Below are 16,927 nucleotides of genomic sequence, written 5' to 3'. Positions count from 1 at the left end.
GTTTGAAACAAATATGTTTGGAAGATCCTTAGAAAACATGTAATTAGTTTGAGAAAATAAAAGTTTTGGGAATCGAGCGACAAAGATTGGATTAACTTTTTACTGCATTCCAGGTCCATCCAGGTTCATCCTCTGCAAACTCCTCCTCCAGCTTCCTCTTGTTCCTCCTCCTGTTTACTCTTGCTTGTATTTCTAGACTCTTTACTGCCCTGTCTGCAGCCCGAAGGCGTTCCTTGTCTAAAGCAAGCATCGCTCGTACCATGTTAAAACCTATCTTCATTCCCATATTTCTAAATACCTTGCACCTTACAATGTTGCCATCATTGAAAGTCGCAACAGCATCATACACACCAAAGTGAAGTGTTTCTATTCCAACAAATACAGTCTTGGGGATTCTCGACCATATAACACTATTTACACTTTCATTGGGGTCTTGAGTTTTTCCGTGATACACTTTTTCAACAGTTCAGGTGCTACTAAGTCTCTGAAAATAGGTTAGCCACAACACATACTTTATCTCACATCACTAAAATGTACCTGATGAACACGGACGTTAATAATAACACCATTTGACATCAGTTTAACAGCGCCACAGTGGGTCACGCCCATGTAGAACACATTTCAAAAAAAATTAAAAATAGTTGTAGTCTTCGGAATTGAATAAATTATATATCTATTAAAAGGTAATAGTCTGCAGATTCAGAAAACGCAAGAAAGTAAAAATTGAACTTTTCATGATTTTGAGCCTTTCCGGAGCCCCTTAAGTAGTGTGTAGGCTTAGGGACCGATGACCTCAGCAGTTTGGTCCCATAAGACCTTACCACAAATTTCCAAATTTTCCCTCCTCACTAGCCTCATTACTAGCGGCATCTCTCCGAAATCGTCAGTTATTTTGCTCCCTAAACAGCAAAATTCATCTAGTAGTTTGCGTCTCACATTTACTAATATTATTTCTACAGAAACATCTGATTTAATGAATATACAGGGTAGTCAGAAACAGTATGAAAAGCTTGTAACGGTGTTACAGGGTAGGTTGCGCTAAGAAATTATTGTCATGGAAAAAATTCGATACTTTGCACCGTTTCCGAGTTATTTAGCATTGTAGTCAGCCAATCAGATTGTTGCGCGTACAAATTCAAGCAGCCTGCCAGAGGCAAGTGCCTCCAAGTCTTAGTAGATTTTAACTGGCAACGAGCATTTCAACAGTTGGTAACTCAAGCATCCTCAGATGTCTGTACATTAATTCATGTTAGTGCGTGAAAGGGCTTGAATTTTCACGCGCAAGGGCGTAACAGCGCAATGTATAGAACATTTTCCTTAACAATTATTTCTCATCGCAACCTCTCTCGCAACACCTCTGCAAGCTTTTCAGATGTTTCTGACCACACTAAGAGGCGTCAAGCAATTTCTCTAGTATTTCGGCAGATATCTGCAATTTCGTTTTTGCAGTGTGCAGATGGAGTCTACCCAAACAATTACTGCCCATCACGTCTTTCATGCTACCTACGCCCAGTGTCACAGGAAATATCTTTTTATTCGTTAAAAAAATTGAAGCGGAATCTTACGGGCCCATGTGATAGAGCTGTGCTGAATTAGTCTAGTGCGATAATCGTTCTATCGATTTGTATTAACAGAGACATCAAAACACGAAGAATAACCAGCCCTCCTGCAGCGACCGGCGTCCCTGACCCGCATTGACTGTTGCTGCCAAGCAGCAGCAGTGGTCGTTCGCTGCTGGACTGCTGGTCATCGTTCGCATTTTACTCTCCCTGTTAATACAAATCGATATAAGAGGTATCGATCTAGACTAACTTGGGACCGCTCAATCGAATGGTCACGGACGATTCCGCTTTAAAAATTGTTATACTTGTAATGTGAGAATAACTGACGCCTGCTGTCGACACTGCACATCGCATGGAAGGCATGAGGAGCACTGTTTGTTTGCGTTGACTCCAGCTACACATTGCAAAAACGAAACCGCAAATATCTGCCGAAACACCAGAGAAAAGGCACATGAAGACTCTTAGGAGAGACACTGGGTAATATACAGGCTCAATCAGCTGCCTTCATCCATGGGTTTTATGCAACACACAACATCTTCAAAAACCAAGCATGAGATTTTCATATTCTCTCTCTCTTACTACGCACAAAAAGGTGAACAGGGCTTTTTTGTAGGAAATGTAATTTATTACATTTTATACTGGGATACTTTTTTTCTGGAGGCCGCAGTTTTCTAGTAATTCAAGAAACCGTGTCTGAAGGTCAGTTTTGTATGTCTTTCTTCAAATATTCGAAAACTACCGTCTCTAGCGAAGACATATCCCGACAAAAAATGTAAGTATATCAAATTTCCTACAAAAAACGTCCTGTTCATTTTTTCTGTAGGACTAATAGTTTGCGTGAAGTGACCGAGATAGTATGAAACTCTCGCACGTGGTTTTTAAAGGCGTTGTGGGTTGAATTTAACTCATAGGTAGGGGCGGCTGAATTACGCTGCATAAAAAGCAAGTGTGTGTACGTAAACACACACTTATCTCAATGACCACCCACTACCACCCACTTGCGGTGTGGTCGCGGTGGGTGGGAGTGGGTGAGTGTGGTTGTGGTGGGTGCGAGTGGGTGAGTGTAGGTGGCAAAGATCGTTTTTATGAGTAGTGGTTGCTCTTGTGGATAGCGTAAGGACAGCACATTCTGCGTTAAAATTGACTTTAAGTGTAGCTGAACAAGAACTTTCTATATGTGACATAACTAAATCATCGTCACGTGGGCAAAAATTGAAACAGTGCAAGGCCATCATATGCGACGAAAGCACAGTGGCTCACAGAAAGTCCTAGGACCCACCGGACAGAACCCTCCAGGACTTACGAGATAACGCGAATTTAACTGGAAGTGTATTACTAACATTGTCAGGCGGTTTTCGTCAAACGCTGCCTGTCATTGCGAAATATACGCCAGCGAATGAAATGAAAGCCTGCTTAAAAAAAAACGTTCATTTGGGAGCACCTAAAAATAATCAAGTTAACTAAAAATGTGAGAACGGAAATCTCGGGAGACAAAATAGCGCGAGAACTTGGCGAAAACCTTTTACTAATAGGTGAAGGTACCTATCCAATAGACGAAAATTCTGCCAAATCATACTGACAAATAAATTGTGTAATATTGTTGAAACATCTGAACAACTTGTAGTGTTGGCAGAAGAGCCAACACTGTGTTGCGATAGGAGGCCGAAATGCACGCGTTTAATTCACGCCGGTGGCGCTAGGTCTGAAACAGGATACGTAATGAATGCTATAAAGAAAAGTACGTAGCTGCTGGAATACTTAACTTTAATCCATCATTTGTATACAGCATTCTTGATGATACAAGTGAGGCTCTCTCTAGAAATGGTTAATGGCGCCTTGCTAGGTCGTAGCCATGCACTTAGCTGAAGGCTATTCTAACTATCTCTCGGCAAATGAGAGAAAGGCTTCGTCAGTGTAGTCGCTAGCAAAGTCGTCCGTACAACTGGGGCGAGTCCTAGTACGTCTCTCTAGACCTGCCGTGTGGTGGCGCTCGGTCTGCAATTACTGACAGTGGCGTAACGCGGGTCCGACATGTACTAATGGACCGCGGCCGATTTAAAGCTACCACCTAGCAAGTGTGGTGTCTGGCGGTGACACCACACAACTCATGAACGAAATATGCCAGGATATTGTCGAAAACTATACCAATTCAGAATGGTTAAGCGACCGAGTTATTATAGTGATGAAACACGAAATCCTGGACGACATCAACAAGTCCGGGAACAGAGAAAATTCGTCGGTCGATACCATGACTATTGAAAATGAAACTGTAAATTTTCATACTAAATTTTTAAATTCGTTTAATGTTCCACGCCGGCCGGTGTGGCCAAGCGGTTCTAGGCGCGTCAGTCTGGAACCGCGAGACCGCTACGGTCGCAAGTTCGAATCCTGCCTCGGCATGGATGTGTGTGATGTCCTTAGGTTAGTTAGGTTTAAGTAGTTCTAAGTTCTAGGGGACTGATGACCTCAGATGTTAAGTCCCATAGTGCTCAGAGCCATTTGAACCATTTTTAATGTTCCAGGAATGCCATTGCGTTGCCTCAAATTGAAGGTTGGTTCGCCGGTCATTTTACTGCGGAATCTGAATTGGCCGAAACTGTGTAATAGCGCAAGACTCGGTACAAGACTCTGCACCAAACAACTGCAGAATAACATCGTAGCCCGCATCTGGTGGTCGTGCGGTAGCGTTCTCGCTTCCCACGCCCGGGTTCCCGGGTTCGATTCCCGGCGGGGTCAGGGATTTTCTCTGCCTCGTGATGGCTGGGTGTTGTGTGCTGTCCTTAGGTTAGTTAGGTTTAAGTAGTTCTAAGTTCTAGGGGACTGATGGCCATAGATGTTAAGTCCCATAGTGCTCAGAGCCATTTGAACCATTTTTTTGAATAACATCGTCGCAGCCAGTATTGTGACGCAAAGAGAAAGGGCAAACGGGATTTATACCGCGAATACCTTTAATATAATCTGTATTGCTCTTCACGTTAAGGCTACAACCCATTATCACTCCCAGTTATTGCTTACGTTTCATGTTTTTCGACTCTCATAGCTGCAATCGGGTTTATGTACAAATTATACACTGAAGCCCCAAAGAAAGTCGCATAGGCATGCGTATTCAAATACAGAGGTATATAAACAGGAAGAATACGGTACTGTGGTCAGCAACGCCTATATAAGACAACAAATTTTTGGCACAGTCGTTAGATCGGTTACTGTTGCTACAATGGCAGGTTATCAGGGTTTAACTGAGTCTGAACGCAGCGATGAAGTGAGCATTTTCCGGTACGACCATTTCACTAGTGTACCATGAATATCAGGAATCCGATAAAACATCAAATCTCTGACAACGCTGCGGCTGGAAAAAGATACTGCAAGAACGGGACAACGACGACTGAAGAGAATCATTCAACCTTTACAGAAGTGCAACCGTTCCGGAAATTGCTGCAGATTTCAATACTGGGCCATCAACAAGTGCCAGCCTGCGAACCATTCAACGAAATATCATCGATATAGGCTTTCGGAGCCGAAGGCCCACTCGTGTACCCTTGATGACTGCACGACATAAAGCTTTACGCCTCGCCTGGGCCCGTCAACACCGACATTGGACTGTTGATTATTGGAAACATGTTGGCTCGTCGGGCGAGTCTAGTTTGAAATTGTATCGAGCGGATGGACGTGTATGGGTATGGAGACAACTTCATGAGTAAATGGACGCTATATGTCAGCAGAGGACTGTTCAAGCTGGTGGAGGTTCTGTAATGGTGTGGGGCGTGTGCAGTTAGAGATATATGAGACCCCTGATACGTCTAGATACGACTCCGACAGGTGATACTTACGTAAGCATCCTGCCTGATCACCTGCATCCATCGTCCGCCCCGGTAGCTGAGTGGTCAGCGTGACAGACTGTCAATCCTAAGGGCCCGGGTTCGATTCCCGGCTGGGTCGGAAATTTTCTCCGCTCAGGGACTGGGTGTCGTGTTGTCCTAATCATCATCATTTCATCCCCATCGACGCGCAGGTCGCCGAAGTGGCGTCAAATCGAAAGACCTGCACCAGGCGAACGGTCTACCCGACGGGAGGCCCTAGCCACACGACATTTCCATTTACCTGCATCCATTCATGACTATTGTGCATTCCGACGGACCTGGGCAATTCTAGCCGTAAGGAATGCGACGCCCCACACGTCCAGTGTTTCTACAGAGCGGCTTCAGGAACACTCTTCTGAATTTAAACACTTCCGCTGGCCACAAAACTCCCCAGTCATCAACATTATTGAGCGTGTCTGGAACACCTTGCAACGTGCTGTTCAGAAGAGATATCCACCCCCTCGTACGCTTACGGATTTATGGACAGCCCTGCAGGATTCATGGTGTCAGTTCCCTTCAGCACTACTTCAGACATTAGTCGAGTCCATGCCACGTCGCGTAGCGGCACTTCTGCGTGCTCACGGTGGCCCTATACGATATTAGGCAGGCGTACCAGTTTCTTTGTCTCTTCACTGTAGATGATCTTTCTTTCCAAACTTCCAAAGTCTATTCCAATCAGATGTTAGTGTCTTAGTGAAGTTCTACAACAGAAGCTATTGAACACTTTCTTCAAAAGGAGGAGTGATTGGAATTTAGTTTCCTATCGACAAGGATGTTGTTACGGACGGAACAGTGGCTCAGTTGGAGAACTTCTATGTGGACTAGTGGTTAGAGTAGATGGCTGCTGACGATGACAGGCCGGCCGCTGTGGCCGAGCGGTTCTAGGCGCTTCAGTCCGGAACCACGCGGCTGCTGCGATCACAGGTTCGAATCCTGCCTCGGGCATGGATTTGTGTGATGTCCTTAGGTTAGTTAGGTTTAAGTAGTTCTAAGTCTACGGGAGTGATGACATCATAAGTCCCGTAGTGCTTCGAGCCATTTTTTGGCTATGACAGTCCCAGATTCAATTTTGGTTATCATAATAGATTTTTTCCGAGGCGCGAGGGTCTGACAAGATGACCTCTGAGCCTTGCATGAGGAAAGCACAGACATTATTTGTATCTGGGTGAGTTACTTATGCATGGCAAGGAAACTAGCCATAGGATTGTTGGAGGAAACATCCCAGCAAATGACTTAGGTGATACAGCAAACCTGAATTAGAAAGGCCAGGTGTGGGTTCGAAGCATGGTCTTGCAGAATATGAATCCAGTCCATTGGCCACTGCGCTGCTCTATCGGTATTTGCAGAATGACCGTGTTGTGTGCTGGTAAATAAAACAAATCACTGAGACAAGCAGGAGCTTTTGACCTGTAAATAGTGACGGCATACCACTAAGAAGCCTCAATTCCCCGTAAAAATTACAATCTAGTTGAGTGCCTGTCTATCCGTGGTCCGCGAACTGTCTGAGAAATTTCAGGACCATGATAACAGTCTGCACAGCGGATAGAGGAATTAAATTCATGAATAAACAACAAGCAGAGAAACTTACCACGCACGTGTAGAAGATGCACACGACACATACTGCGCACGAGACGATGTGGATGTTGATGCCGGTAACTGGGAACGCAAAAATAAAACGTAATGAACGAGGATGGCATTTTTTATGGAATATGTACATTCTCTGTGACATCTTAATTCATATTTAGTGCAGAAAATTTTGTTTTGTAAAATGAATTTAAAACATATTCAGTTAAAATAAACGTACCTAACATTTACTTAAAATTCCTCGACGCAGATTTACTTTTGTGTAATGACTTTAAGCAACAATTTTTCTCTGTTATTGCAGTGCATGCATGTACGAAGGGACAAGTACTATGTCGACTACAGCTGTTATGAAATGTACTCGCAGTTGCAATGACGATGGTGAAAATTTGTGCCGGACTGGGGCTCGAACCCGGACTACGCGCTTGTCGCGAGCGGCCGCGGTGGCATGCACCACAAAATCGTATTTATTCGCAGATACCGGGCAAGCAGTTTCAATTAAAATGTCTACCCTGTTCGGAAATGCACATAATGAATCTACGAGTGCAGGTTGTAGACATATGAACAACGGTATATGGAAGTTCGGGTCTGGCCGTCAAGTAGGCTTGGATAGCCCAAGTGGCGCCGGCAAGATAGCTCCACGTGTTGGGTCAGAGGGATAGCCGCCCTGGGTATTAATAGAAACTGAGTAACTGGATCAACAATTATTAACTTGAACAAGCGTCATGGGACGTCCGCTCCGAGTAAATACAACGACCAATAACGAACAAAATGAGATTTAAAAAAAAAAATGGTAAAGGCGACCGCTCGCAACAGACGGGAAATCCGGATTCGACTCCCGCTCAGACACCAAATTTTCAGTGTCAGCATTCCATTATATACACTACTGGCCATTAAAATTGCTACACCACGAAGATGACGTGCTACAGACGCGAAATTTAACCGAGAGGAAGAAGATGCTGTCATATGCAAATGATCAGCTTTGCAGAGCATTCACACAAAGTTGGCGCCGGTGGCGACACCTACAACGTGCTGGCATGAGGAATGTTTCCAACCGATTCCTCATACACAAACGGCAGTTGACCAGCGTTGCCGGGTGAAACGTTGTTGTGATGCCTCGTGTAAGGAGGAGACATGCGTACCATCACGTTTCCGACTTTGATAAAGGTCGGATTGTAGCTTATCGCGATTGCGGTTTATCGTATCGCGACACTGCTGCTCGCGTTGGTCGAGATCCAATAACTGTTGGCAGAATATGGAATCGGTGGGTTCAGGAGGGTAATACGGAACCCCGTGCTGGATCCCATCGGCCTCGTATCACTAGCAGTCGAGATGACAGGCATCTTATCTGCATGGCTGTAACGGATCGTGCAGCCGCCTCTCGATCCCTGAGTCAACAGATGGGGACTTTTGCAAGACAACAACCATCTGCACGAACAGTTCGACGACGTTTGCAGCAGCATGGACTAAGAGCTCGGAGACCATGGCTGCGGTTACCCTTGACGCTGCATCACAGGCAGGAGCGCGTGCGATGGTGTACTCAACGACGAACCTGGGTGCACGAATGGCAAACCGTCATTTTTTCGGATGAATCCAGGTTCTGTTTAGAGCATCATGATGGTCGCATCCGCGTTTGGCGACATCGCGGTGAACGCACATTGGAAGCGTGTATTTGTCATCGCCATACTGGCGTATCACCCGGCGTGATGGTATGGGTTGCCATTGGTTACACGTCTCGGTCACCTTTTGTTCGCATTGACGGCACTTTGAGCAGTGGACGTTACATTTCAGACGTGTTACGACCCGTGGTTCTACCCTTCATTCGATCCCTGCGAAACCCTACACTTCAGCAGGATAATGTACGACCGCATGTTGCAGGTCCTGTACGGGCCTTTCTAGATACAGAAAATGTTCGACTGCTGCCCTGGCCAGCACATTCTCCAGATCTCTCACCAATTGCAAACGTCTGGTCAATGGTGGCCGAGCAACTGGCTCGTCACAATACGCCAGTCACTACTGTTGATGAACTGTGGTATCGTGTTGAAGCTGCATGGGCAGCTGTACGTGTACACGCCATCCAAGCTCTGTTTGACTCAATGCCCAGGCGTATCAAGGCCGTTATTACGGCCAGAGGTGGTTGTTCTGGGTACTGATTTCTCAGGATCTATCCACCCAAACTGCGTGAAAATGTAATCACATGTCAGTTGTAGTATAATATATTTGTCAAATGAATACCCGTTTATCATCTGCATTTCTTCTTGGTGGAGCAATTTTAATGGCCAGTAGTGTAGCTGAGGGTTGTCCATATTCGCAACTGAGAATACATTTCATGTTCAATTTTTCTCAGTTGTGCGAGTTATGGAGTGATGTATAAGTATCAGAAACTGTTTTATGTGTACCAGCAGCCATAAGGAATCTGGATAACAGAGGAAGCGTGAGGGGTTTTGCAACCGTCCTAAGAACAATTTAAACCTTCATTTGATGTGTAAAATGTTTTATAATCATTTACCAAAATTAAAATAACCGTGATATACGGTAACTGCGTGAGAAATTAATAAATTAAATTCCTCCAGTAGCAAATTTAATCAGTGGCGTGGAGCAAGTAAGGCCACACAGCTAATCATATTCTGTAGAAGAACAAACTTTTTTATACTATTCATTTATTATGTTTGAGACGAGATTCCTGTAAAATTCTCAAATGAATAATAATTACGCAGAAATTTCATTACAGGCATGGTTGAATAAATTTACAAAATGTGCGACCTATGCATCATTATCCTCTCACACTAATGAGATTCATTGGATCTGTCAATCACAGAAGTGCTCTGTTCCATGTAATGGAACGCATCACTGAAACGGGTAATCTGATAATCTCTTGTGGAACTTGTGGAGTAAATTAACGTTCAGGCCGATTAAAACTGTATGCTGCATAGAGGATCGATTGAGAAATCCAGCTTTAGGGGTAATGTCAATACCGACTGGGCTATCCACGTACCACTTATGATTTTTACAGCTTTCTGCAGTGAGGGCCAGAAGTAGCTATCTCGTACTTCTCAAACATAAGAGTAATGTACACCACACTCTTCACGCGCAAAAGCTAAAGTGGCGTTCAATATAGCTAATAAGCTGACCACGGCCTACTCACTGGTTTCCAAAGTCAACGGCTGCGCTCGCCCGTGGTCACTGAAATGGGTTGGGGCCCTACCACGCTAGAGCCCAAGGCTGCTGTACACAGCAAGCGATACTGACCACAGCACTTCCACAAAAGCGGTAGCACGCTGGCAGAAGTACATCGCTATCTCGGAGCCCGCTACTAGTTGGACGTTGCCTGTCTATTGGCTTCCAGGGGCAAAAAAATTATTTTCAGTGTTTCAAGTAATTATTCATCGAATTAAAAATTTAAAATTATGGCATAATCTACTCATTAAGAGGTACAATCTTATGTTAAAAGTTTAATACAGTTAGACAAGAAGTACGCGGTTAGAAACTGTGGATTTTACTTGAGGCAGCGTAACTTACGGCACATAAATAACCGGACTTAAGTATTTCAGTATTTGGGAATGAGAACACTTTGCGACTTCCAACAGGCTTCACACATAATTTCAAACTTTTACAAAACTGTATATCGCTGACACCCAACGCAAGATGATGACAGGAAAAAATTTTCTGCACTTACTATATTTTCAGTGTGAATGCAGTCAGATTTCAGCAACTAGGCATCACGTTTTAATTTATACTTCTATACTATGGACTTTATTCGCAACACAGTTCGCAGATAGTATCCACTTCTACTACTGAATGTACACTGAAGACCCAAAGAAACTGGTGTATCTGCTTAATATCTTATAGGGCCCCCACGAGCAGGCAGAAGTGCCGCAACACGACGTGGCATGGACTCGATTAATGTCTGGAGTAGTGCTGGAGGTAACTGAAACCACGAATAGTGCAGGGCTGTCCATGAATCTGTAAGAGTACGAGGGAGTGGAGATCACTGCTGAACAGCACGTTCCAAGGTATCCCACATATAGCTTAATAATGTTCATGCCTGGGGAGTTTGGTGGCCAGCGGAAGCGTTTAAACGCAGAAGAGTGTTCCTGGAGCCACTCTGTGGTAATTCTTGATGTGTGGGATGTCGCATTGTCCTGCTGGAATTGCCCATGTCGGTCGGAATGCACAGTGGACATGAATGGATGCAGGTGATCAGACAGTATGTTTACGTACATGTCACCTGCCAGAGTCGTATCTACACTCCTGGAAATGGAAAAAAGAACACATTGACACCGGTGTGTCAGACCCACCATACTTGCTCCGGACACTGCGAGACGGCTGTACAAGCAATGATCACACGCACGGCACAGCGGACACACCAGGAACCGCGGTGTTGGCCGTCGAATGGCGCTAGCTGCGCAGCATTTGTGCACCGCCGCCGTCAATGTCAGCCAGTTTGCCGTGGCATACGGAGCTCCATCGCAGTCTTTAACACTGGTAGCATGCCGCGACAGCGTGGACGTGAACCGTATGTGCAGTTGACGGACTTTGAGCGAGGGCGTATAGTGGGCATGCGGGAGGCCGGGTGGACGTACCGCCGAATTGCTCAACACGTGGGGCGTGAGGTCTCCACAGTACATCGATGTTGTCGCCAGTGGTCGGCGGAAGGTGCACGTGCCCGTCGACCTGGGACCGGACCGCAGCGACGCACGGATGCACGCCAAGACCGTAGGATCCTACGCAGTGCCGTAGGGGACCGCACCGCCACTTCCCAGCAAATTAGGGACTCTGTTGCTCCTGGGGTATCGGCGAGGACCATTCGCAACCGTCTCCATGAAGCTGGGCTACGGTCCCGCACACCGTTAGGCCGTCTTCCGCTCACGCCCCAACATCGTGCAGCCCGCCTCCAGTGGTGTCGCGACAGGCGTGAATGGAGGGACGAATGGAGACGTGTCGTCTTCAGCAATGAGAGTCGCTTCTGCCTTGGTGCCAATGATGGTCGTATGCGTGTTTGGCGCCGTGCAGGTGAGCGCCACAATCAGGACTGCATACGACCGAGGCACACAGGGCCAACACCCGGCATCATGGTGTGGGGAGCGATCTCCTACACTGGCCGTACACCACTGGTGATCGTCGAGGGGACACTGAATAGTGCACGGTACATCCAAACCGTCATCGAACCCATCGTTCTACCATTCCTAGACCGGCAAGGGAACTTGCTGTTCCAACAGGACAATGCACGTCCGCATGTATCCCGTGCCACCCAACGTGCTCTAGAAGGTGTAAGTCAACTACCCTGGCCAGCAAGATCTCCGGATCTGTCCCCCATTGAGCATGTTTGGGACTGGATGAAGCGTCGTCTCACGCGGTCTGCACGTCCAGCACGAACGCTGGTCCAACTGAGGCGCCAGGTGGAAATGGCATGGCAAGCCGTTCCACAGGACTACATCCAGCATCTCTACGATCGTCTCCATGGGAGAATAGCAGCCTGCATTGCTGCGAAAGGTGGATATACACTGTACTAGTGCCGACATTGTGCATGCTCTTTTGCCTGTGTCTATGTGCCTGTGGTTCTGTCAGTGTGATCATGTGATGTATCTGACCCCAGGAATGTGTCAATAAAGTTTCACCTTCCTGGGACAATGAATTCACGGTGTTCTTATTTCAATTTCCAGGAGTGTAGATGTATCAGGGATCCCATATCACTCCAACCACACCATACCAGTGCGTCCACCAGCTTGAGCTGTCCTCTGCTGACATGCAGGGTCCACGGATTCATGAGGTTGTCTCCATACCCGCACATATCCATCAGTTCGATACAGTTTTTGAAATGAGATTCGTCCGGCCGGGCAACATGTTTCCAGTCATCAATAGTGTTGACGGGCCCAGGCGAGGCGTGAAGCTTTATGTCATGCAGTCATCGAGGGTACATGAGTCGGCCTTCCGGCTCCGAACAATGATGTTCCGTTGAATGGTTCGCGCACTGACACATGTTGATGGCTCAGCGAATGAAATCTGCAGCAATTTGTGGAAAGGTTGCACTTCTGTCTTTGAGCAATTCTCTTTGGTCATTGCTGGTCCCATTCTTACAGTATTTTTTTCCAGCCACATCGATTCGGAGAGTTGATGTTTTACTGGATTCCTGATATTCACTATACACTCGTGAAGTGGTCGTACAGGAAAATCGCCACATCATCGCTACCTTTGAGATGCTGTGTCCCATCGCTCGTGCGTCGTCTATAACACCACGTTGAAACTCAGTTAAATCTTGATAACCTGCCATTGTAGCAGCAGTAATAGGTCTAAGAATCGCGCCAGACACTTGTCTTATATAGGCGTTCCCGACAGCAGCGCCATATTCTACCTCTTTGCATATCTCTGTATTTGAATACGTATGCCTATAATAGTTTCTAGCTTCAGTACACCTGCAAAATTACATCACTGTGTGACACACGTTTCAGGAGATATGACGTAAACACTTAGATACATGAAAAACTAACTTTTGCATAAATTGGGGCGTAAATTACCCAGACTACATTCATTCAGTGTTTCATAATGAGAACGCTTAACGATACCCAGAAAACTTTAAGCATAATTTCAAACCCTTCCTAAATTTCTTCTAGGTTACAATCTTAACAACATGAAGTATTTAACACATGAACTCGTTGGTAAAGTAATCAGACGTTTAAAGCTATTTTATACATGGGAGTTTGATTCTTTAATGCATCGGTGGTTTCTGGTTACTAGCTATTCCAGTTCAAAAAAGTTCACGGGAAATATTCGTTGGTGAGATTAAACAGATATCCCTCATGGGGGTATCTTAGCTCTACATGCGACTATTTAGAGTGGAAATAGCTGGAACATACTAAACAAAGCTAATCTCTGAGTCTCACCTGTATATGGAAGACGAACCATTGGATTTTGATGAATCCTTACATGTTGCGAAATTGGGTGGCTCTAGCGCTTCCAATTTTTTAAACTGACGCACGTGTCTGTTGTCCTCCGGCAAAAGAATCTTAACAACTTTTTTTAACCATTTCCACTTTCATAGCCAAAATCCCGGCTTTGGTTGATGCAAGGAGGACTGGCGTTTAACATCCCGCCAACGACGTGTTCATGAGAAACGGAAGACACGCTCATATTGGGAAGGCAGGCCTTGCCTTGAGCGATTTATTGTAATTACGGAGAACCTACATCTGGATTCCTGCTTAGGAATTTGAACCGTTGTCCTCCAGCATTCAATATCATGTCACAGTACCACTTCGCTTGGTGCGTACTGATTGTAACTGCTTTACTAAATCTACCAAAGGATCCAAAAAATGTGGTGTTATCAGATCATGCCGAAGACCGTTACGCTCAGTGCAAAAAGTATGTGTTTTTCGAAGGTATCAATCAAGTTCATAAAATGTAGATGTTATGTTACTCTACAATTACATCTGAGAGGAAAACTTTGACTCTCTTACAAAATTTCCCAATTACGAAATTCATGCTGAAGAACCCAGGCATTTGATATCAACGGACTAAACAGTGATAATAATGTGCCAGTAGCAGATGATGTAATAACTCTTGAGTGGCTTCAGTAATACTGTTCTGAAATACAGCTTTAATTCGGGTATCGCTATCTATATAGACAACGCTAAAAAAGCAGTGCAGTTAATTCGTGAAGATGTTTGATAACGATATGGTACACCTCTTCAGATTCGATATTTATTTGAAAGTAGTGTAAACAGACGAATCAGTTGGAGATGAACAGTTATCTCTCACCAGCTGTGATAAAAACCATTCACAGAGAACCATGAACACGAAGCACTGAGATTGACAAAGTGGTTACATATTCGCGTATTCATTGTCGTCGACGATTATGTTTTCAGTGACCATGGGGTGGGTAACAAAAGTTCCTTCAATTCCTTAATTCTTTCCATTCCGTTATTCGTCATAGTGTCGCGCTGAAGACACGAGTTCTCCATTTCTAAAAAAGGTGACAGAGGAGCACACCAACTAGGAGAGAGAGAGACTTCCATGCGAACGCATTTTCAGAAACAGTAATAAGTTGCAATTTCCCGAGAGAATCATGGGGCTGATCTAAGAGCAAAAGCCAAAGGTTACATACTGCAATAGAAAATTATGAAAAAGAATCCACAACCTCCAAATATCTGAGATGATGTAGTAATTACAATCTCTGTGTAATATATTGGTTATCTTTTTGTTCTGAAACAACGTCAAGCTCAGTTCTTCTTGTATCACTCACTTACTGCCTACAGGAAAATTAAAGAGGCCTTTTGGAGAAAAGAGAACCACTTGCATGAATATCAAGAGCTCAGATGGAAACCGAGTTCTAAGCAAAGACGGGAAAGCAGAAAGGTGGAAGGAGTATATAGAGGGTCTATACAGGGACGATGTTCGTGAGGACAATATTATGGAAATGGAAGAGGAGGTAGATGAAGATAAAATGGGAGATATGATACTGCGTGAAGAGTTTGACAGAGCACTGAAAGACCTAAGTCGAAACAAGGCTCCGGGAGTAGACAACATTCCATTAGAACTACTGACAGCCTTGGGAGAGCCAGTCCTGACAAAACTCTACCATCAGGTGAGTAAGACGTATGAGACATGCGGAATTCCCTCAGACTTCAAGAAGAATATAATAATTCCAATCCCAAAGATAGCAGGTGTTGACAGATGTGAAAATTACCGAACTATCAGTTTAATAAGTCACAGCTTCAAAATACTAACGCGAATTCTTTACAGACGAATGGAAAAACTGGTAGAAGCCGACCTCGGGGAAGATCAGTTTGTATTCCGTAGAAATGTTGGAACACGTGAGGCAATACAGACCCCACGACGTGTCTTAGAAGAAAGATTAAGGAAAGGCAAACCTACATTTCTAGCATTTGTAGACTTAGAGAAAGCTTTTGACAATGTTGACCGGGATACTCTCTTTCAAATTCTGAAGGTGGCAGGGGTAAAATACAGGGAGCTAAATGCTATTTACAATTTGTACAGAAAGCAGAAGGGAGTGAGACAGGGTTGTAGCCTCTCCCCGATGCTATTCAATCTGTATTGAGCAAGCAGTAAAGGAAACGAAAGAAAAGTTCGGAGTAGGTATTAAAATCCATGGAGAAGAAATAAAAACATTGAGGTTCGCCGATGACATTGTAATTCTGTCAGAGACAGCAAAGGACTTGAACGGAATGGACAGTGTCTTGAAAGGAGGATATAAGATGAACATCAACAAAAGCAAAACGAGGATAATGGAATGTAGTCGAATTAAGACGGGTGATGCTGTGGGAATTAGATTAGGAAATGAGACACTTAAAGTAGTAAAGGAGTTTTGCTATTTGGGGAGCAAAATAACTGATGATGGTCGAAGTAGAGAGGATATAAAATGTAGACTGGCAATGGCAAGGAAAGAGTTTGTGAAGAAGAGAAATTTGTTAACATCGAGCATTGATTTAGTGTCAGGAAGTCATTTCTGAAAGTATTTGTATGGAGTGTAGCTACGTATGGAAGTGAAACATGGACGATTAATAGTTTAGGCAAGAGGAGAATAGAAGCTTTCGAAATGTGGTGCTACAGAAGAATGCTGAAGATTAGATGGGTAGATCACATAACTAATGAGAGGGTACTGAATAGAATTGGGGAGATGAGAATCTTGTGGCACAACTTGACTAGAAGAAGGGATCGGTTGGTGGGACATGTTCTGAGGCATCAAGGGATCACCAATTTAGTACTGGAGGGCACGGTGGAGGGTAAAAATCGTAGATGGAGACCAAGAGATGAGTACACTAAGCAGATTCAGAAGGATTTAGGTTGCAGTAGGTACTGGGAGATGAAGGAGCTTGCACAGGAAGAGTAGCATGGAGAGCTGCATCAAACCAGTCTCAAGACTGAAGACCACAACAACAACAACAACAACAGCAACAACAACTCTTTGGCGCC

At 44.7% G+C, this 16,927-nt stretch overlaps 1 protein-coding gene across 1 annotated transcript in view; it reads right to left on the bottom strand.

Annotated features, from left to right (window-relative positions):
• Positions 1–16,927, bottom strand: part of LOC126092361 (sodium-coupled monocarboxylate transporter 1-like) — a 300,651-nt gene that overhangs the window by 165,490 nt on the left and 118,234 nt on the right. The window contains exon 6 of the mRNA XM_049907903.1: positions 7,008–7,075. Within this exon, the coding sequence (XP_049763860.1) occupies positions 7,008–7,075 (68 nt within the window). The remainder of the gene's footprint in view (positions 1–7,007; positions 7,076–16,927) is intronic.

This window comes from Schistocerca cancellata, chromosome 7 (assembly GCF_023864275.1).
Source record: "Schistocerca cancellata isolate TAMUIC-IGC-003103 chromosome 7, iqSchCanc2.1, whole genome shotgun sequence".
Lineage (NCBI taxonomy): Eukaryota > Metazoa > Arthropoda > Insecta > Orthoptera > Acrididae > Schistocerca > Schistocerca cancellata.
The sequence above is the reverse complement of the archived record's forward strand: the minus strand, read 5'-3'. Positions and strand labels throughout refer to the sequence as shown.